We start from the raw sequence: 22,500 nt of genomic DNA on the forward strand, positions 1-22,500 counted from the left end.
TAGTAGTCGTAGTAGTAGTAGTAGTGGTGGTGGTGGTGGTGGTAGAAGTAATGGTAGTATTAGTAGTGGTAGTAAAATTAGTAACAACAAGATATGAAGTGAATAGAAAAGTGCCAGAAGACAATAGAGAATAAAAATTTTTCGCGGCGGTGGTGGGGTTTGAACCTGCGACCTTATTGGTACGACAACTCCGCCTGGCAGGTGAGAGTGTGGCTCTACCGTGTGAGCTATCCACGAACACAAAAATATTCGTTTCAAACTCAAAGTCATTACTAGATCCCTCTCTCACCCACTTCTTGAGACCGCCGATTCGTTCGTACACCACCATCGCGAATAATTTTGACCAGCAGTTAAGCTTAAGCCAATATTCTCAACACAAACATATAACATAGAAACGATTGAGACATTGAGTATGCTCCGGTGTATGGGGTGAATTTTTAATTCAGAAAAGTGAGTGGAGCAGGCACTTATGTTGGTAACAACAAGATATGAAGTGAATAGAAAAGTGCCAGAAGACAATAGAGAATAAAAATTTTTCGCGGCGGTGGTGGGGTTTGAACCTGCGACCTTATTGGTACGACAACTCCGCCTGGCAGGTGAGAGTGTGGCTCTACCGTGTGAGCTATCCACGAACACAAAAATATTCGTTTCAAACTCAAAGTCATTACTAGATCCCTCTCTCACCCACTTCTTGAGACCGCCGATTCGTTCGTACACCACCATCGCGAATAATTTTGACCAGCAGTTAAGCTTAAGAGGGATCTAGTAATGACTTTGAGTTTGAAACGAATATTTTTGTGTTCGTGGATAGCTCACACGGTAGAGCCACACTCTCACCTGCCAGGCGGAGTTGTCGTACCAATAAGGTCGCAGGTTCAAACCCCACCACCGCCGCGAAAAATTTTTATTCTCTATTGTCTTCTGGCACTTTTCTATTCACTTCATATCTTGTTGTTACCAACATAAGTGCCTGCTCCACTCACTTTTCTGAATTAAAAATTCACCCCATACACCGGAGCATACTCAATGTCTCAATCGTTTCTATGTTATATGTTTGTGTTGAGAATATTGGCTTAAGCTTAACTGCTGGTCAAAAGTATTCGCGATGGTGGTGTACGAACGAATCGGCGGTCTCAAGAAGTGGGTGAGAGAGGGATCTAGTAATGACTTTGAGTTTGAAACGAATATTTTTGTGTTCGTGGATAGCTCACACGGTAGAGCCACACTCTCACCTGCCAGGCGGAGTTGTCGTACCAATAAGGTCGCAGGTTCAAACCCCACCACCGCCGCGAAAAATTTTTATTCTCTATTGTCTTCTGGCACTTTTCTATTCACTTCATATCTTGTTGTTACCAACATAAGTGCCTGCTCCACTCACTTTTCTGAATTAAAAATTCACCCCATACACCGGAGCATACTCAATGTCTCAATCGTTTCTATGTTATATGTTTGTGTTGAGAATATTGGCTTAAGCTTAACTGCTGGTCAAAATTATTCGCGATGGTGGTGTACGAACGAATCGGCGGTCTCAAGAAGTGGGTGAGAGAGGGATCTAGTAATGACTTTGAGTTTGAAACGAATATTTTTGTGTTCGTGGATAGCTCACACGGTAGAGCCACACTCTCACCTGCCAGGCGGAGTTGTCGTACCAATAAGGTCGCAGGTTCAAACCCCACCACCGCCGCGAAAAATTTTTATTCTCTATTGTCTTCTGGCACTTTTCTATTCACTTCATATCTTGTTGTTACCAACATAAGTGCCTGCTCCACTCACTTTTCTGTAGTAAAATTAGTAGTTGTTATATTAGTTGTAAAAGTGGTAGTGGTGGTCGTGGTAGTGCCTAGGGTTGTGGTCGTAAAAGTGGTCATGGCAGTATAGTGATAGGAGTGGTAGTAGCAGTAGTCTTTGTTAGAGTAGTAAGCACGAAATCATAATGGTTAAATAGTGACTTCGGCGTTGAATTATATTGACAACAACCTCTTTATTCTTTGTGCCGAGCGGTTCGCAAACAAAACTTCTTTCGATGTATGATTGCACAGTATTTCAATGTTCTCATTTTTCAGTGTCTCACAAAATCTCAAAAATCATATTTTTATAACAAGTTTTGGGAGTTTTGATAGACTTACAACTGTTTAAAAAAGATATGTGCAATACGATTCAATAGCCTGATGTCACGCCACCCGGCAACGGCGGCCATCTTGGTTCTAAACAAAGAAAATCATTACTTTTTATTTTTCATACTGGCTAGAACTTTTCATATGTCTTGTGATTAGAATGTGTAAAAGTCAAAACATGATCAAATGTATGTGTTTTTTTTCCTCTGGATACGCTTTTATGCTCGCGGAGAAATATTTCATACGGGCGTCCGCCATTGTTCCGATAGTTTAGAGCCAGTGTTACTAAGTTACCATGCGTCATTAGGAAGGAAGTGACGTTACGACTGTTGAAGAGTATTGCATAAAAATTAGTATTCCTCAGTTGTAAAATGTGTCAAAATTTTAGCCCACCTTTTATACTCACTGGAACACACATTTTAATGGTTAACATTTGTTTCTTGTTTCCAGAGATCTCAAGAATGTTCCAATGTCAAGCGGAAAACTCGGTCGGGACATCTGATTTTCCCATTGCTTACCCAATTGGGTTCATCCGTGAGTGTTATGAAGATGAGGGTGATAGTCATGGTGATACTCCTGACAATTTTTATAATGATATGATACTTTTTAATTTGACTGTAATATTGTTAATGTTGCTGATGACAGACATTATGGCGATGACTGCTACGTTGATTATGGCAATGTTTTAATAGTTAAATAAAATAAAGCTTTTTATGTAATTTAATTTAAAGAATTGACCTTTCTATTCAGGTTTTCACATTTGTAAAAAAAAACAATCAAACCAAAAACAAAGAATATAAGTTAAAACACACACTTTGCAATGGGTAAATTATGTTTACTTTACTTTCTTACTGTCGCCCATTAAGCATGCTGGAATGTAGGACAGCAACGAAGGACCTCATTGTCCTCTGTCCGTGACCATAAATTTCAGGGAGCTCAAGATCTCCCGGGATCTTCCTCTCTTTCCTTTTCGTATACAGTCTAGAGCAGTTTTGTAGATGTTTCCCTCCTCGTTTCTCACAACATGCCCTAATCCATCTTCACTTTCTTTATGATGATGACTTCCATGACTGACATATCCATTCCACATTGATCTAGCAAAATTTCATTTTATTATTCATTACGTACTTTCATGTTGTATGGCTTGTCACTGGACCATATAACGTGCAAACATTATTTCTTTCCGGCAGGTGGACCCAAAAGCGCATCAATAGGTTTCCCAGTCGATCCACCATCTTCTGTAAACACGACCTCTTCAACCGTTGCAAATCTAACTCTGTACTGCGCCATCCCATCCGATGTGTCCCCCTCAATACATGTCGAAGTAGACGTCCTGGATCCCCTTGGACGTTTAATTCTGAATTCAAATGAAACTGTGGAAATTACTTCAGTGTCAAACGTCACGAGATTTACCTTCAGCTTTCCACCTTTTCTCGATGCCATGCTTAAACCAGATTTGAATTTTAGTATTCTGTGTAAAGCAAGAAACGATATATCACCGGGGATGACTGCTGAAGACAACGTGACATTGGGTAAGACAACAACAACCAACCAACCAAACCAACAAACAATACTCTTTATCACGGTAGATTTACTCTTTTAAAAAATCCTGAAACTGATCAGTGCACTTACCTATCTCAGTTTGACAAAGTATCAAATTCTGATTTTAATTATCTTACGCTTATCATATTTCGTCAGGTTTGTATAACCACAATATTTGTAACTTTGACTAAAGCTTTGAGAACAATGTGAGCGATCGATCAGAATTTGATACTTTGTCAAACTGAGATAGGTAAGTGCACTGATCAGTTTCAGGATTTTTTCTGAATGTCAATACAACTCACAACATTTTAAACACAAATTAAAAAGCAATATAGAAGTGATACTAACCTGCTAGAACCTTTTGGACCGTAAAAAGTAATAAGAAAAAAATGAACAAGATAGCTTCAATGAAGAAAAAAAAATCAAACACAGTACGTTTCGGGAGAAATATTTCTCTGTCGCGTATCTACTTTTGCGTAATGTATTTGTTCTACTGGTTTTTTTTATTGGCTTAAAAAAGGTTTTAAGCTCGAAATGTTCCGTATTTAGTATTTTGTCCTTTTTTAAATCTGTTATATTCATGTTTTTGATTAACTTTTTAATACTGGCGCTGATATAACCTAAATGTGTTGCAAGCGCCGTAAAACCCTTAAAAACAAAACAAAAAACAACTTTTTAATGAAATCGATTAGTCTTTACTATATAAAATATTGCTGTGCAAAACAATCTTTAAAAATGCTTTGATTAATAAAATGAATCTGAAAAAAAATATGGTTTGACTCGGACCGAATGTGAGGATTTCCTACAGCTGGTAAGGAAAGGCTTGATCAGTATTTGTAATAAATTAACTGTGCTAGAATAAAGGGATTTTTATGCATTTTTTAAGAATGAGGTTTAATCTCGAGCATCACGCCCTTTGATGTAAACTCAATTTGAGACGATTGTTACTGTCTCTTTCACGCTATAACACCGGGATCAACTCCGGTTCCATGGACATTAACAGCTCCAAAGAACAACTTTTGGGTAAACTAGATGCTTACAATTTAATTTTTATTCACAAATATAAAATTTGGTTTGCAATTTTATTTCTCATAAAGAAGAATGATTATATGTGTTTTTAATGCAACTAAATGACATTTTGTTTAAATGACCCATTAGAATTTAATTTTGGCTTCCGCTTTAACCATCATAATATCAGCTTTAGCCCAACATTGGGGTATGCCAGCTTTAGACCAACGTGGGTATGCCAGCTTTAGACCAACGTTGGGTATGACAGATTTAGACCAACGTGGGTATGCCAGCTTTAGACCAACGTTGGGTATGACAGATTTAGACCAACGTGGGTATGCCAGCTTTAGACCAACGTGGGTATGCCAGCTTTAGACCAACGTTGTAGTATGTCAGATTTAGACCAACATTGGGGTATGCTTGTGCTGGATGGGACATATACAAGATGTACATAAAAGCCATTTGAAACATTCAGAGAGCAGCTGCAAGATTTGCCACAAATCGCCGCAAGACGGAACAGGGATATCTGACGGGAGCTCCACACACACTATGATGGAGAGAGCACAATATGTTCAATTAGGACAAAACAAATCTTCCTGTATAACTACAAATACTGGTGCTCCTCAAGGTTGTGTATTGTCCCCTGTATTATTCACAATATACACGAATGACTGTATAAGTCAAAACCTGAGTGTACCTTTAATAAAGTTTGCAGATGACACCGCTCTTCAAGGCCTCATAACAAATGGCAACGAAGTGGCTTATAGGCAAGAAATTGATAGATTTGTGTCTTGGTGTGATGCCCACCGCCTAGAGCTTAACATAAGCAAGACAAAGGAGCTAGTGATTGACTTTAGGAGAGTGAAGGAACCGATAGAACCGTTAAAATTAAAGGACCAATTCGTCCAGCGAGTTCCTCACTACAAATACCTTGGTGTAACGATTGATGACAGGCTCAAGTGGGATGAACACCTTGAAAATAATTAGGCATAAGATGTGCAGACGTACATATTTTTTATCAAAACTCTCTCAGTTTAGAATAGATAAAACCCTCTGCACATTATTTTATAGAGCAGTAATCGAAAGTGTTTTGTCATTTTGTATAACAGCTTGGGGAGGCAATTGCTTTGCAGTGGAAAGGAACAAAATAAATTCAAATATTAAAAAATCCATTAAACGCTATATAAATGATGTTGACGATGTAGAATTTTTATACGAGAAATTTTGTATAACTAAAATAACTAAAATATTAAATGACCAGTATCATCCACTAAGACCATCAATTATTATGTCAGAAAGAAGTGGTCGCCCTTTCTCTATTTCAACGAAAACAGAGAGACACCGAAAATCTTTTCTGCCGTCCAGTATTAGGCTTTATAACAACAAGCAATAATCATTTTATATAATTATTTCTCATTTTACTTTTTTAAAATATAAATATTAATTTATTAATTTATTTGTTTTTCAATCTTTTCAATTTTCAATTTATAGTGACAGTTTTAACTATTTTACAGTGTTGATATTATTCATATTATAAAGCGCAGCTCTGGTTATAGAGCTGCTCCTTTTTTTATTTTTTATTTTTTTTAATTTATTTATTTATTTTTTTTTTTTTATATATACATCCTATTTCCATTGTATTTTTATTGTGTAAATTATAACACGTCTGTACAAAAAATTTCCTTTTTGGGATGCAATAAAGTATTATTATTATTATTATTATTATTATTATTATTATGGCCAATATTCCGGTCCCTCTGGAGAAAACACGTAGTCATCTATTTAAAAAGAACATTTAGAAGCGATTACTTAGCCATAAACATTTCAGACTACATCAGCAAATAATAAAACAGACTCTCCACCAGGCTTCACCACGTCTACATCTTCTGGCAACCATTCTGAAGAACAAACACATACTAATACAATTTCTAATGTATTTTTCCCTTTAAAAATGATATTTTATATAGCATAATATCCACTAAACGTGCGCAAAGCCCTTTACAAGGGTCCCTGGCCAACAGCAACACTTGACGTATAGGATGAGACATTTTTCCCTCGAACAATACGCCAATAGAATAAACTGCAACATGACATAATAGATATCAAAAACTCTACATCATTTTGACGCGTTTTTCACATAGACAAGTAGACCGGAAGATTTAATGACCGGAAAGACAAGGATTAGTGTAGTGTGATAAATAAAATGGATGTGTAGAAGATTTGTAGTGATGGACACAGTATTCTTTTTACATCTTATGGACGTACAATTGAAAGCATCAATCAATTTTTTTAAACTTGAGCATTTATATAGCGCAATATCCACAAAACGTTCCAAAAGCACTTTACAGGCGCCTCCTAGCCAACAGCAACACCGAGTAGGACAAGACATGACGCCTTTCGGCGATATTACACTTATTTTTTCAGACAGTGACAATCCTGTTTATGACCAGGTACTCATTTTGCACCCAGGCACGGTGAGGGGATTTGGCTAAAAGTGTATCTTTCAAGGACTCAACTGTGCGCTGCCCAGAATGGGACTCGAGCCCAAGACCTTCCGATCCGAAGGCGAGAAGATTAAATAGTCGCACTATATGATGGTATTGATTTCAATTTCACCAAAAGTAAACATTTTTTCTTTTTTTAAAATATATTCCTGTATATTCTCAGCCCGTCCGACACTAGAACTGTCCAATTGTCCCCCAAACAATGGAGGATCTACATACGATGTGAGGCAACGTGAGGCAAATTGTACTTGCCAGTTGTCCAATCCTGGCATTCCACAGGGTCAAGTGAGATGGGTGGATGTCGGTGGTAACATTGTTGCGTCTGGCGGTCTCCAAGCTGTGCTTGGTGTTGATTTCCATGGTATGTTCTTGGTTATTATTAAATTATAATATGCATCGCTTTTGATTTTTAAACTTTTCTTTTGGTTTATTCTGCTGATAAAAAAAATTTAATTAGGCAACAGTTTAAAAAATACAGAGGCTCTCGATGGCTCATTTGTTAGAGCACTCACTCACACGTAAAGTGACCGACTACGGTGCAGTGATTGGGTTGATGGATCTGTTTGGTCTGTCGGGAAGTACTTTGCAATAAATTAGTGCCCTATCCAAAGGGTAGCAAACAAATTGCTATTGTCAGTTTACCGAGATGCTGTCTGGGCTCCATGAGCCTACGGCTCTGAACGACTACTTTCTTTGGTGTAAAACTGTTTCTCTATTAAACCATCCTTAGTATTTAAAATATAGTAAAAATATGCAATGGAAAGAAAAAGGACTTTATAAATTAGATAGCGTGGCTCAACGGTACGGTCTTTGCTTCGTACCCGAATGGTACCGAGTTCGTATACCGGCTGCGCTGTGTGGCCTTGAGCAAGTCACCTCGTCCTCGCTCAGTTTTGGGTAGCTGCACTGAAGTTATTCCAGCCTGGGTCATTACAATCTTCCCTTGGAATAGACACTAAAGACAAATTTCCCCTATGGGATGAAAAAAGGGAATTTTATATTTATATTTTTATTATGAATGTTTCTTTTCGTTATTTGCCTTTATGGTACAAATCAATTCTAAATAAAGTCCTGTTATTGACATTTTTGTCTGGCATCAGAAAACTATTAAAACTTATTTCCGATTTAAAAAATAGCTGTAACGGATAAATTCTTTAAAATGAGTTCACAAAAACCAAATTCCATACTTTTTCGTTGTGTACCAGGTCATAACCAGACGTATATCTGTCAGGCGTTGACATTGAGGACCGTTGTGGAGGAGATTGCTTTTACACCCATTTTCACAGGTAAATGTGATGCTAAGCTGCTAGAAGATGTGGAATGTAAAGAATTTAATGGACAGAAATGAATATTATTGCCTTGAAAAAGAACAAAAAATATAATATGATGATGATGATGATGATGATGATGATGATGATGATGATGATAATGATGATGATGATGATGATGATGATGATGATGATGATGATGATGATGATGATGATGATGGTAGTGGTGGTGGTGATGATGAAGGTGGTGGTGGTGGTGGTAGTGATGGTGGTGATGATGAAGGTGGTGGTGGTGGTGGTAGTGATGGTGGTGGTGGTGGTGGTTGTTGTGGTGATGATAGTTGTTGTGATGATGGTGGTGGTGTTGATGATTGTGGTGATGGTGGTGATTGTGGTGGTGGAGATTATGGTTGTGGTGATGATCGTGGTGGTGATGATTCTGGTGCTGATGATGATAGTGGTGATGATGATGGTGGCGGTGTTGATGGTAATGCTCGTGGTGATGATTGTGGTGATGGTGATGAGTGTGAGGTGGTGGTAATAGTGATGGTGTTGATGTTGATGATGAAGGTGTTGATGATAATGATTTTGATTAATATTATGATGACCTTAGTGAATGATGATCAAATGACGCATGATATAGACAAGGCTGAAACATGCAGTACAAGAAACACATTTGATTAAACATCTCATCGTCATTGTTTATTTCAGATTTGGTATTTGGCTTTCAAAAATAGTCCATAAGAGTTAATAGGCCCATGGAACCAGAGTTTATCCCGGTGTCTATAGCATAAAAAGGACAAGAGCAATTGCTCGCTGTCCTTTTGACAGGACGCTAGTCTATATTAACGTATATTCTGTCAGATCTAATAGATCCAATTACCCCACTCACTGTTGGTTGAACAGGGAGAGAGAAGGAGAAAGAGGGGGGGGGAGGGGGGATCAGAAAATAACTCTCTTCAGCCGAGATCGATCTCGGTCCCTCTGCGCGTGAAGCGAGTGCTCTGCGAACTGAGCTATCGGGGCACCCAGCTTTGTAAATGAGACGTTACATTTGCTCTTTCATCTTTATTCACAGTGTTGCCTGTTGCTGAAATAGCCAATTGCTTTGTTTATGAGACGCTGACCCGAGGTGAGAAGACGTGGATTACAGCGGGGGGATCGGAGGATCAATTTATCTGTGGATGCAACATCAAGTACGTGGGGATTCCTGACGGCGGAACTATGGCCCAATGGGTTAACAGAGACACTGGGAAAGTCATCAGCATGCATAACCAAAAGGCTGTCCTTTTTCATACTAGAGCCGAAGGAGGTATGTATTGAAGACATGGTCTTATATATATATATATATATATATATATATATATATATATATATATATATATATATATGTATATATATATATAGAATATATTTGCACTTGGGATAAATATACAATAGGTTATGAAAACCCGTTTGTTAACTAAATGGATATGCGGTCCTTCGGAGCCAATAGGCCCATGGAGCCGAAGTTTATCCCGATTTCTTTGCGAGAATCGGACAATAGCAATTACTTGCTACCCTTTGGTAGGACGCTAGTCTATCGCAAAGTACTTGCCGCAAGATCTAACAGACACAATTTCCTAATCGCTGCTTGGTGGACAGGGGGAGGGGGTTCAGAAAATATCTCGAATGCACCCGGGATCGATTTTAGTCCTTTTGCGTGTGAAGCGAGTGCTCTACCAACTAAGCTATTGGGACCCCCAAATTGATATGACGCTGTGTTAAAAAATCTTTTTTTGTGTGACTTTGGTCACAACAAAATATTCCAATAATAAGTTATTTGGAAAAAAAAAAACTAAGGGAAATATTTTGTTTTATGTTAATGTGGTCAGTGTAGGAATATAATCTCTCCTTCTACCTCAGTTTCTCCAGTGTCTTTGACACATCGGGCCCTCCCGATTCGCTATTCCTCCCTGTCCCGTGATGTCATGTATGACTTGTTCCACAGCTGAGCTCCCCAGTTTTCAGGTCTCCGAGAACACTTGCTTTCCACGTCGTCTCTGGTCATCCTCGTTTCCGTCTGTTGTTATCATTCTTCCATGCAAATGCTTTATAGTGATGTAAATAACAACAAGAGGTGAAGTGAGTAGGCAAGTGCCAGAAGACAATAGAAAATTAAAATTTCGTGGCCGCGATGGGGGTTTGAACCCGCGACCTTACTGGTACGACAACTCCGCCTGGCCGGGGAGAGCTTGACTCTACTGTATGACCTATCCACGATCCCAAAAAAGATCGTCTCTAACACTAGTCATTATTAGAGCCCTCTCTTCCCGACTATTTGAGATTGCGGGTCAAACACACAACCCCCGCGACGTAAGTTGGCCAGCATTTAAGTTTAATAGCCAATATTCTCAACACAAACATATAACATAAAAACAATTGAGACATTGAGTATACTCCGGTATCGGAGTGAATTTTTAATTCAAAAAAGTGAGTGGAGCAGGCACTTGTGATGTAAAAATCACAACAACAACAACAACAACAACAACAACAACAACTAAAAGGAACAACGGAAGATCAAACTCTAATAGAAAAGCTGTAACAGTTTTTCAAATGTTTAAGAATAATGAATATGTGGACAGAGCATGAACGTTGTCCACACTATAAAAATGCTACTAAGTATAATTTTGATGCTAGATTGTCAGTTTTCAGTTACTTTTTATTAATTAACTCACCGGTACTCATGAAATCAATTATTTTCTTTAGTTTAAAAAAAATTAAAGAGAACGTCATAGCCTTATGTGCATTAATTAGCAGGTCTGAAAACCAAATGCAAGTATTGGCTTGATTTAACAAAGTTGTAATGGATAATGTGTTGCGTTGGTTTGAGAGTATTTCTATTACAATGATTTGGGTTATCAGACATACGGAGCGGAGCCTTAAATGCGAATGATTTTTTTTTCAGACGAATCCAAGGCTTTCATTTGCCGAGCTGTAAACGTAAATGGAGTGTCGGAGACGAATACAACCCTCGATATTCATTATGCTTGTGAGTATACATTGCAAAACATGTCACTGTAGGATTGTCTTTTAGTGGCAGCATGCAACAATTGATAAACCATAAAAAAATATAGATGAATAAATAAAATGTTGTGAGTTTTTATAGTGCAATTTCCATGAAACGTGCTCAATACGCTTTACTAGGGGTGCATAACAAACAAAAATACTTAACATGTAGGACGAGACATGACCCCTGTGAGGCGATATGAAAATTTTCTCTCCAACAGAGAAAATTTTGTTAACAGCCAGGTACCCATTTTATACCTTAATACGGTGAGAGAATGTGAGTAAAGAGCGTTTCCCAAATACTGAACAAAGTGCGCTATGAGCTGGACCCTTCCAATCAAAAGATCGTGTTTGTAATTAAATTTATTTAATGGTCTAAGAAAAAAACTATTATTTCAAATATTACTGATCATTATTTCATTTTTCCTACAGATGGTCCGAGTAATGCGTCAATCGGAGTTCTGGACAATCCACCATTGGATAAAAACAGTTCTCTACCACACACCAATGTATCCGTATACTGCGACGTAACGTATACAAATCCTACAATAAACGTCCAACTTACTGGTCTCAATCAGAGCGGAGTCTCAGTTGTCAATCTAACTAAACCTGATGACATTATTTCAATGGCAAATAATGTATCAAGATTCGTGTTCAGGTTTTCTCCACCCCTCGATGACCAGCAAAGACCAAATTTGAACATGACGATCAAGTGTAACGCTGAGAATGCCATTGATCCAAATGTAAACGCCACAGACGAATTAACTCTGGGTATGATTAGATAGTTAAAATGTTTTCTACAATTGTTGTGATACGCATGCCTTTATCAATAAATAAATAAAAACAAAAACCAAAAAAACCCCAAAAAGCCAAACAAAACACAAGTAACTTGGGCAATTATATCGCGCGATATCTACTAATCGTGACCAAAGCACTTTAAAGGGTGTATTTAGCCAACAGCAACACTTAGACAAGACATGGTGTTTGTTAGGCGGTATTGAATGTCTTTCGGACAAGGACAAAGCTGTTAACGACCGGATACTCATTTTGGGCCCAAGTACGATGAGATAACGTGAGTAAAGAGCCTTTTCAAATGACTGGAGTATGCGCCGCTCATAACGGAACAAAAACCCTGGGATTTCCGATCCGAAGGCGAGTGTCATGCCATAAGAAGTCATTGCCACATAAAACATTGAGGAACCGAAGTATTACACGCAGTTGGGTGAAAGGAGAGGGGGGTGGGGGCAATAGTTGAATTAATAGAGTACTCGTATCACAGTCGTTTACGCTACTGATTTTCATCCTGAAATATATCGTTTCTTTTGCAACTCAATATGAACAGGTTTCTTTATAATTTGATTAAATTCACGACCATCAGAGAATATTTAATAACCATTCTTGTATTTGACGTATAAAGGTCAAAATTTGATTTTGTTTCATGAAGAAAGCTCACATTAAAGATTATCTAATATCCATTTTTCTGTTAATGGATCAGAGTAAACATTTCATGTTGTTTGATCAAGACGGCGACTATCTTTTTAATGTCATTCGATAAAGGCCAACATTTTATTTCTTGCAATTTTTTACATGTTTTACATGAATCAAGAGTCAACAATGTTCAAATTGGCGACCTTGTCTATTTTTGGGTATACAGAGTACTACATGCATGGCTAGAATAAAATAGTATAATAATATCACTGATAAAAGTTAACTTGTAACATTACCTTTTGCAATTATATAGCGGTAATAAACCACACAAAAAAAACGCGTTGAGTTTATATTTTTCCTTCAACAAATCCCCTTTAATAATTTATTACAGAGATGTCAACTGTGAAACTCACTGGCTGCCCCCCGAACATTGGAGGTTCAATACACCAAGTTGAATTATCCAAAATGACTACCAATTGTACTTGTCAGTTGTTGAATGCAGGATTACCACAGGGTAACGTCAGATGGGTTGACGGTAACGGCAATTCTGTGACGTCAGGAGGACTGGAAGCTACTCTCGGTTTTAACGTCTCTGGTAAGATTGATTGCCATCACATAATATGTGATTCATGCGATTAGTTGGTTTGTCCTGTCCACAGCCATAGTCCTAAGATGGGAGGGAAACACTCAAATGTTTACATATAGTTTTAGAGTGTTGGATTAATTTTACTTGTAAATAATATCTGCTATGTACTGATATATTTTTGATTTGAATATATAATGATTTGTAAAAAACACTTGAGTGGCATCCTTAGTGGCCCCCTGTGCTTGTGTCTGGATGTGACTTGTATGTGATCTCAAACTTAGTACACAGAAAATGTGCTCTTGGAACCTATTCCCTATTTCAGTCATTTCCCGTCTTACATTTACTTACTTGCTTTTAACAGTAAATCTATAATTTATCTGGTATCCCATTAACTCCCATTTTAATGGCGCTGAAATGGCCTACACGTGTCTCAAACGCCATAAAACCCTTATGAACAAAACACACAGTTGCCAACGAATAATAAATTTAAAGCTAAAGTTACCAGGAATTATAAGTAATTTTAGTTGTTTTCAATTTAAGGAACCACAACTCTAATCTTCGAGAGAATAAACACTTATTTAGCGAAATATATAAGATATTAAATACAAAAAAAATCTCTCCCTGCCTAAATAACAAGCTCCGCGGAGTTCTCTTAGGAAGTCGAAAAAGTTTGTCTATCAAGACGAACGAAATTGCGTTCAAATGTTATTCTATATTTGAATCATACAATTTGAGTTGATCGACGGGCACTGTTCATTGAACCGACAGCTAAGCCTGAATTGTATGACAATATTACTCTACTTACGTAACCATGTTTATTTCTATATATGTTCTAGACCATAACAGAACTTTCATATGCCAAGCAATGACACTATGGTTTGTGGTTCAGGAAATCCCTTTCACACCGATTTTCTCAGGTAAGTAAGATTTATGATTAAGATAATTTCTCATAACATCTTTTATGGCCATTATCAGAATTTTCCCAATTATTTTACACGCACCCAAAAGAGAGACAGATATTTCTTACCAATCAGAAAAGCAACAAGTATATTCTACCAATAAAATTGTTCAGCAAAATTAACTTTCAACACGCAGTGGCTAGCTTTGTATAGTTAAAACAAAAAAAAGTATTTAAGTTTTATTATGCACAAAAGCCACAAAACTGAGAAAATAAATTGTTGGTTGTATCTCAAGGAATGTGACGAGTTTCCTATGGGTGAAAAGATGTATTCAAACGTATCTTGTCAACAAAGGGGCTCAATGTGTTGGTTTTGGTGTCATCATATGTCTATCTGGAATTGAAAAAAAAACAATACAATGAAATCTATAATCTTTCAAAAATGATGGTTTTACTTATTCAAGTTTAAATATTTCCACCTCTTAATCTCCCTTGGCATTAAAAACTTTAATTAAAAATCACTTTATAAGGGGTTCATAACCAATAGCAACACTGTACGTATTTGACGAGACATGACGAGTTTTTGGCGATATTGCAATTTTTTTTTTCTGAAAGAGATAACGCTGTTAACGACCAGCTATTCATTTTACATCTGAGTAAGTTTATATATATAATATGAGTAAAGAGCCTTTTCCCAAGCATCGACCAGAGCGGGACTCAAACCTGTATCTTCCTATCCGAAGAAGTGTGTCATACCTCTAGACCACATACAACCACACAATAGTGATAGAAAGCGGCATGAAGCTGTCTCCCTTTCAAAGTAATAGGGAATAATGAACACACTAAATATACTAAATATGCTAATTAATTCTCTTTCGTCTGTCAGGATTTTAAGTGGTGTTTTTATTATGAACTATTATCTTTTGTTATTGTCCGAAGAAGGTTTTGTGCCCGAGACATTCCGCGTTTAGGTTTCTTTCATTCATTTTCTTTCATCATTTTAAACTAAATTCAAAAGATGTTTTAAAAAATCTGATTTCAAAATCCTATTTTACAGACCTACCCTCAGCTGCGATTGCAAACTGTCCCATTTACGATGCTAGAACCAAAGGAGATAAAATCTGGGTAGTAGCTGGTGGTTCTGACGACCCCTTTGCGTGTGGCTGCCGTCTCACCAATCCAGGATTTCCAACCAAAGATTCTAAGGCCAAATGGGTTGATGGAGACACGGGACAGCTTATCAGTGAAGGCTCTCCTGTTGTCGATGCTGGTTATACAAGAGCTCCTGGAGGTATGTTTTTATTAGTGACATTTACATTATTTACAGAATTCGCATAAATTATCGCCTTATTTAAAGAACTACCGGATGACAAGTAGCCTTTGCCATGGTTCGTGCAGCTATGTGGTTAATCCTCTCCTTACCACGAACAGGAAAATCGTCACATTCGCGCTCTTTACTCACTTTCTCTCACACTACTCCAGTGTAAAATGAGTACCTGGCCGTCAACAGCGTTGTGTCTGTCCGGAAAAATTGTAATATCGCCTGACATGCGTCATGTCTCATTCTGCATGTTACGTGTTGCTGTTGGTCAGGGATCCCTTTAAAACGCTTTGAGCACATTAAGTGTATATTGCGCTATATTAAAAAAAAATTCAATTAAAAAAAGAAACTGCATCCACGTGTGCTTAATGTGAGTGATCTATATTCATGTTTTCGTCCAACCGAGTCATCAATCACACGATTTGTTGATGTCCAACGATTGGATATTTCTTAACAAATTAAATATAAACACGCTGCTTTGTTTATGAAAGTTGTAAACATACCCGTGTGTCCAGCTGAACAAAATTATGTCCAATAGTGATGTTAGATATTTCAAAAGCTGTGAATACTTTTCACTATGTGGGTCACTTTGAGCACATTTTGCAAAGTGACCAATGACCTCGAGCACATGGAAAGGGAATATAGATCATGCCCATTGTTGACTGCCAAATATATATTTGTTCTTTTTTCATCAAGTCCTCGTATGAGGACTATGTATATGTGCGGCTATAATATGGTCTAGTGGTATGAAATTCGCTTTCGGATCGGAAGGTCTTGGGTTCGAACCTCGCTCGGCGCATAGTTGAGTCCTTGGAAAAGACTCTTTACTCACATTCTCTCACCGTGCTCAAATGTAAAATGAGTACCTGGCCGTTAACAGCGTTGGCTCTGTCCGAAAAAGTAATTGTAATATTGCCTGCCTAACAGGCGTCATGTCTCGTTCTACATGTGAAGTGTTGCTGTTAGTTAGGGACTCCTTGTAAAGCGCGTTGAGCACGTTTAGTGAATATTGCACTATATAAACGCTCAAGGTTTTTTGGAGTATTTTGCCACGATAAGGCACGATAAAATGATCAATATTTGAAATACGAGTTTTCTGAAGCAATTAAAAAATAATTGTATAATGACTACGTTCATAGCGTTGTCTCTGTCCGGAAAAAAAATTGTAATATCGCCTTACAGGCGTCATGTCTTGTTCTACATGTTACCTTTGGACCCATTGTAAAGCGCTTTGAGCACATTCAGTGGATATATATAGAATCTCAATATTTTATGTATAAACGTTTTGTATATATCAACTTGGTGTCATTTTCCTCTTATTCCATCTTAATCTCCCACCACGATTTTTAAAATAAGTTTCCTCGAAGACGTTCAAGTGTGAAGCTAAAAATACGATCGGATCATCGCTGGCCTCTACAAGCTTCCAAGTCAATTATTTATGTAAGTATCTATTTCTCTCTATTTCTGGATGGGTTTTTTTGTCCTCCCATAGTGGGCAGGGAGGCACGTATTGTATGGTATAGCGAGCCCCAACCTATATCTGATTTCTGCTTTGCTTTCCGTCTTTGTTTTGATTTTGTTCTGATCCTGGTCCAAGTCCTTGGCTTAGAAGGAAAAAGTGAAATATATGTTTGGGGAGATGTTTTGTTTTACTTTGTAAATTATGTATCTGCTATGTACTGTTAATATTTTCGTTTGTTTTGAATATAATTGGATTCAATAGTCTGATGTCACGTCGCCCAGCGACGACGACCATCTTGGTTCTAAACAAAGAAAATCTGTACTTTTTATTCTTCATCCTGGCTAGAACTTTTCATATGTCTTGTGATCAGAATGTGTAAAAGTCAAAACATGATCAGATGTTTTTTCCCTCTGGATACGCTTTTATGCTCGTCGGAGAAATATTTCATAAGGGCGTCCGCCATTGTTCCGATAGTTTAGAGCCAGTTACTAAGTTACCATGCGTCATTACGAGGGAAGCGTATTGTCATGAATTGTAATAATTTGAGCGTGTCCTTCTTATTGGGACTCCCGCTTGAATCCGGATGAAACTTAGGTGATCTCAAACCATGCACACTGATTGTTTGCTCTTGGAACAATTCCTTTTTGTTTTACTTTTTTTCTCATGTGCTTTTAGTCGTCTCATCTTTCTTGTTACTGTCTTTGAAATGACCAAAAAGTTCCGCAAATACTGTAAACCCTTAGAAACCATCTCAATGTTCTCAGACTTTACATATTATTTTGAGGAAGGAAATTGATGATTTTTGGTATGAACGGATTATGCAGTCTTATGGTATGCCACTCGCCTTCGGAGGCAAAGAAACATTGTTCGAGTCCCACTGTGAGAGGCGCGTAGGAGTCCATGTAAAAGCCTTTTTACTCACAATCTCTCATGGTACTCGGATTTAAAATGAGTATCTGGACGTGAACAGCGTTTTCTCGGAAAAAATGAAATGTTGCCTATCATTATTTTTGTTTGCTTACCTTACCTAGGCCATTCACACATCTCCCATTCGTCATTTCTGTTTCATTCATCGTGTTTTTTGATAAAGGGAAAATCCGAAAGGTTACCAGTATCTGTCTTCGTTCAATAAATTGAATCTTACAATTCATTACTTATCGTTCGCTTTTCCGTCGAGCTTCAAGCAGCATCATTTTCTTTATCCCGATTATAACGACGTTTTGAGGCGGCAAGTGAGGAAGATAAGAATCCACGCTGTTCTTATTATATCATTGTGCGGATATATTATGGTCTAGACGATATGACACTGGCACTTGAATTGGAAGATCCTGGGTTCGAGACCTACTGGTCTGAGGGTCACATAGTTTGAGTTCTTGGAAAACGCTCTTTACTCAAATTCTTTCAGCGTACTCGGGTGTGAAATGAATACATGGCCGTTGATAGCATTGTCTGTTTTGTAAAATAAATTTTTTAATCGACTAATAGGCGTCATGTGACTTCCTACGTGTTACGTGTGCTGTTAGATATGAACCCTTTGTAAAGCCCTTTGAACACGTTTAGTGGATATTGCCTAATACTAGTAATGGTCATATATACAGAATCAAAGAGAACATAGAACTTTCAATCTTATTACATAAACACTGATAAAATTATTGGCTCATTTTGTTTCATTATCAATAATCTAATTAACTCACTCAACCCTAACAAAGACTATATCCATAGTTTACCCGGGTTACGTTTACCCCATGCCTATTTATTACATTTTTATGAGACAAATTATAGGCGTACTATCAAAGCTAATGTTTTTAGTTTTTACATGTTAATGATAGTTGAATAAAACTATCCATGTACATGTTCATTTTAAATGCATTTTCCAATTTTGAAAAGTAGAAAAAACCTCTAGGATTTAGTGAGTTAATACAGAGTATGCAAGCCGTTCTTATTGTTTATTATTCTACTCAGATGGCCCCACGGAAATGTCTATTAGCGCGTTGGGAACGCCTAAGAATGACAGCATCAAAAACAGTCAAAATCCCTCCAAACTGCACATCTTCTGTGACATCCCCGCTGACGTTACTCCATCCGTGAATGTAACTGTCATTGGGACGAATAGTACAGGAGATGATTTCATAACTATGGATAAGCCTGATGAAACCATGACAATGGGAAACAAATCGAGATGGATGTTTAGTTTTCAAGCACCAGTCAACGAAGAAGGAAAACCGAAGCTCGACTTTGATGTGACATGCAAAGGTGAAAATGGAGCTCAGCCCAGTATATTTGCAGAAGACAAAATAACTCTGCGTAAGTATTATAACAACACATGACAATTTGCCTTTTCCCCCTTATATTGTATCCTCAAAGATAATTGTTCACGCGGGGAGATATTTTCGTAAGAACATAAAAATACAATTGTTTGTTAATTTAAATAATTTGTATAAATATTAAGATTATTCTAAGAATCTTTAACAAAATGCGAATTTTTAAAAATTGTAAATAACATATTACATCAAACAGTACGACTATGCTATGTGTATTTTATAAGCTTTTACTTTAAGATTGCAATGCCATATTATCATAAATGGTATGGCTACTCCAAGTGTCTTTTACAATCTGTATCTTTACAATTTAGATAAAGATATTACCACAAATAATATTACTATTCTAAGTGTCTTTTACAATCTGTATCTATACAATTTAGATAAAGATATTACCACAAATCGTATTACTACTCTAAGTGTCTTTTACAATCTGTATCTTTACAATTTAGATAAATATATTACCACAAATAGTATTACTATTCTAAGTGTCTTTTACAATCTGTATCTTTACAATTTAGATAAATATATTACCACAAATAATATTACTATTCTAAGTGTCTTTTACAAACTGTATCTTTACAATTTAGATAAATATATTACCACAAATAATATTACTTTTCTAAGCGGCTTTTACAATCTGTATCTTTACAATTTAGATAAATATATTACCACAAATAATATTACTATTCTAAGTGTCTCTTACAATCTGTATCTTTACAATTTAGATAAATATATTACCACAAATAGTATTACTACTCTAAGTGTCTTTTATAATCTGTATCTTTACAATTTAGATAAATATATTACCACAAATAATATTACTACTCTAAGTGTCTTTTATAATCTGTATCTTTACAATTTAGTTAAAGATATTACCACAAATAGTATTACTATTCTAAGTGTCTTTTACAATCTGTATCTTTACAATTTAGATAAATATATTACCACAAATAATATTACTATTCTAAGGTCTTTTACAATCTGTATCTTTACAATTTAGATAAATATATTACCACAAATAATATTACTATTCTAAGTGTCTTTTATAATCTGTATCTTTACAATTTAGATAAATATATTACCACAAATAATATTACTATTCTAAGCGGCTTTTACAATCTGTATCTTTACAATTTAGATAAATATATTACCACAAATAATATTACTACTCTAAGTGTCTTTTATAATCTGTATCTTTACAATTTAGTTAAAGATATTACCACAAACAGTATTACTATTCTAAGTGTCTTTTACAATCTGTATCTTTACAATTTAGATAAATATATTACCACAAATAATATTACTATTCTAAGTGTCTTTTACAATCTGTATCTTTACAATTTAGATAAATATATTACCACAAATAATATTACTATTCTAAGTGTCTTTTATAATCTGTATCTTTACAATTTAGATAAATATATTACCACAAATAATATTACTATTCTAAGCGGCTTTTACAATCGGTATATTAGATATAAGAAATTACTCAAAAATCATATGATCAGTGTAAGTTTTTGTTTCAATCTGTTACTCTAAATCATTGCAATGCAATGGGACATTACCAAATATAGTATGACTATTTTAACATATTAAAATTAACACTTAAAATGTATACCTATATGCACTACATTACGTTTGCAAAATACTCAATTCCTTCATTTCATTATATATGGTATATTTTCTAAGATGCCCAATATTGTTAATTCCCTGATAATTAGATAACAATGTAATATGTTCATATGTCTTTATAAAACTTACAAGATTAAAATATATTTTCCACACCATTCCATCCCATATACCGCAAGTTGAGCCATCAAAAGAACCCTAGTCATTTTGTATTTTGCATTTTTGATGTCTTCCTCAAGTGTGACATTAAATATCGAACATATTTAATTTTTTTCCCTCATCTCAAAGGGTATGAACCGACGTCTACTTAATTGCCGTTCTGATAACCCAGAAATGTTATGGACTCATTGTTGTGCTAGAAATACTCTAAACCACGCAAAATATTGTCCATTACAACAATGTTTTAAATCAAACCCATAACTGCTCTCGATTATCAATTCTGACATGTGCTCTGATGTTTGAAACATACATGTTGCTGCTCGAAGCTAGAAGGAATAAATAACAATATAAAATAAATTGAATATAAGCTTCGATTTAATATGCAAAAAAAGAGATAAAATGGACGTTTCTGATTTCCCCTTTATCAACAAAACAGGATGAATGAAACACTACAGAGGAATGAGATAATTTGGTACCATCTAATCCATCTGTAGTGTTTCAGTCATCCTGTTTTGTTGATAAAGGGGAGACCCGAAACGTCTATTTTATCTGTTTTCGTATATTAAAATTTAAGCTTATAATATTCAATTACACATTGCTATTTGTTTCTGAAGTTTGAAGCTTATTAGCTACGTCCTAAACGTTAGGAAAATTATCAACAAAATAGCTCGATATCTGAATGCTTTGAGATGGCACATGCCTCTGCCTCTTGATGTTGTTGATGCTTTTAAAAAGTATTTTTGTATGTATCATGATTGAATTCTCCTTGCAGAGATGCCAACTGTAGAAATCTCTGGATGTCCGCCAAGAATTGATGGAACAAGTTACTATGGAGTTGAAACGTTTCAACGCAATGCAAGTTGTACTTGTCGGTTGGTGAAACCGGGAGTTCCTCAGGGTGAAGTGAGATGGGTGGACGCCAAAAATATTACTCTAATATCCGGACGCTCAGAAGCAGTTCTTAATGTTGGCGTGAAAGGTAGGCTGATTTTAACCATTGCGGCTATTTGGTCTTGTATAACACTATGACACGTTGGGATCGGAAGGTCCTGGGTTCGAGCCTCGCTCGGTGCATAGTTGAGTCTTTGGAAAAGGCCCTTTACTCTCATCGTACTCCGATGTAAAATGAGTACCTGGCCGTTAGCAGTGTTGTCTCCGTCCGCAAAAAAATGTAATGTCGTCCAACAGGCGTCATGTCACGTCCTACATTTT

The 22,500-nt window shown here is 36.5% G+C and overlaps 1 protein-coding gene across 1 annotated transcript in view; it reads left to right on the top strand.

The window, feature by feature from the left end:
• The window catches only part of LOC144960023 (uncharacterized), a 117,572-nt gene that overhangs the window by 65,721 nt on the left and 29,351 nt on the right, over nt 1-22,500 (top strand). Inside the window, exons 25-37 of the mRNA XM_078892966.1 lie at nt 2,565-2,648; nt 3,305-3,646; nt 7,332-7,529; nt 8,374-8,454; nt 9,515-9,748; nt 11,384-11,467; nt 11,917-12,255; nt 13,304-13,507; nt 14,335-14,415; nt 15,454-15,687; nt 17,074-17,157; nt 19,142-19,483; nt 22,061-22,267. Coding sequence (XP_078749092.1) covers nt 2,565-2,648; nt 3,305-3,646; nt 7,332-7,529; nt 8,374-8,454; nt 9,515-9,748; nt 11,384-11,467; nt 11,917-12,255; nt 13,304-13,507; nt 14,335-14,415; nt 15,454-15,687; nt 17,074-17,157; nt 19,142-19,483; nt 22,061-22,267 — 2,514 coding nt within the window. The remainder of the gene's footprint in view (nt 1-2,564; nt 2,649-3,304; nt 3,647-7,331; nt 7,530-8,373; nt 8,455-9,514; nt 9,749-11,383; nt 11,468-11,916; nt 12,256-13,303; nt 13,508-14,334; nt 14,416-15,453; nt 15,688-17,073; nt 17,158-19,141; nt 19,484-22,060; nt 22,268-22,500) is intronic.

The sequence above is a fragment of the Berghia stephanieae genome, chromosome 14 (assembly GCF_034508935.2).
Source record: "Berghia stephanieae isolate SIO BIC M18660-M18661 chromosome 14, UCSD_Bste_1.3, whole genome shotgun sequence".
Classification (NCBI taxonomy): domain Eukaryota; kingdom Metazoa; phylum Mollusca; class Gastropoda; order Nudibranchia; family Aeolidiidae; genus Berghia; species Berghia stephanieae.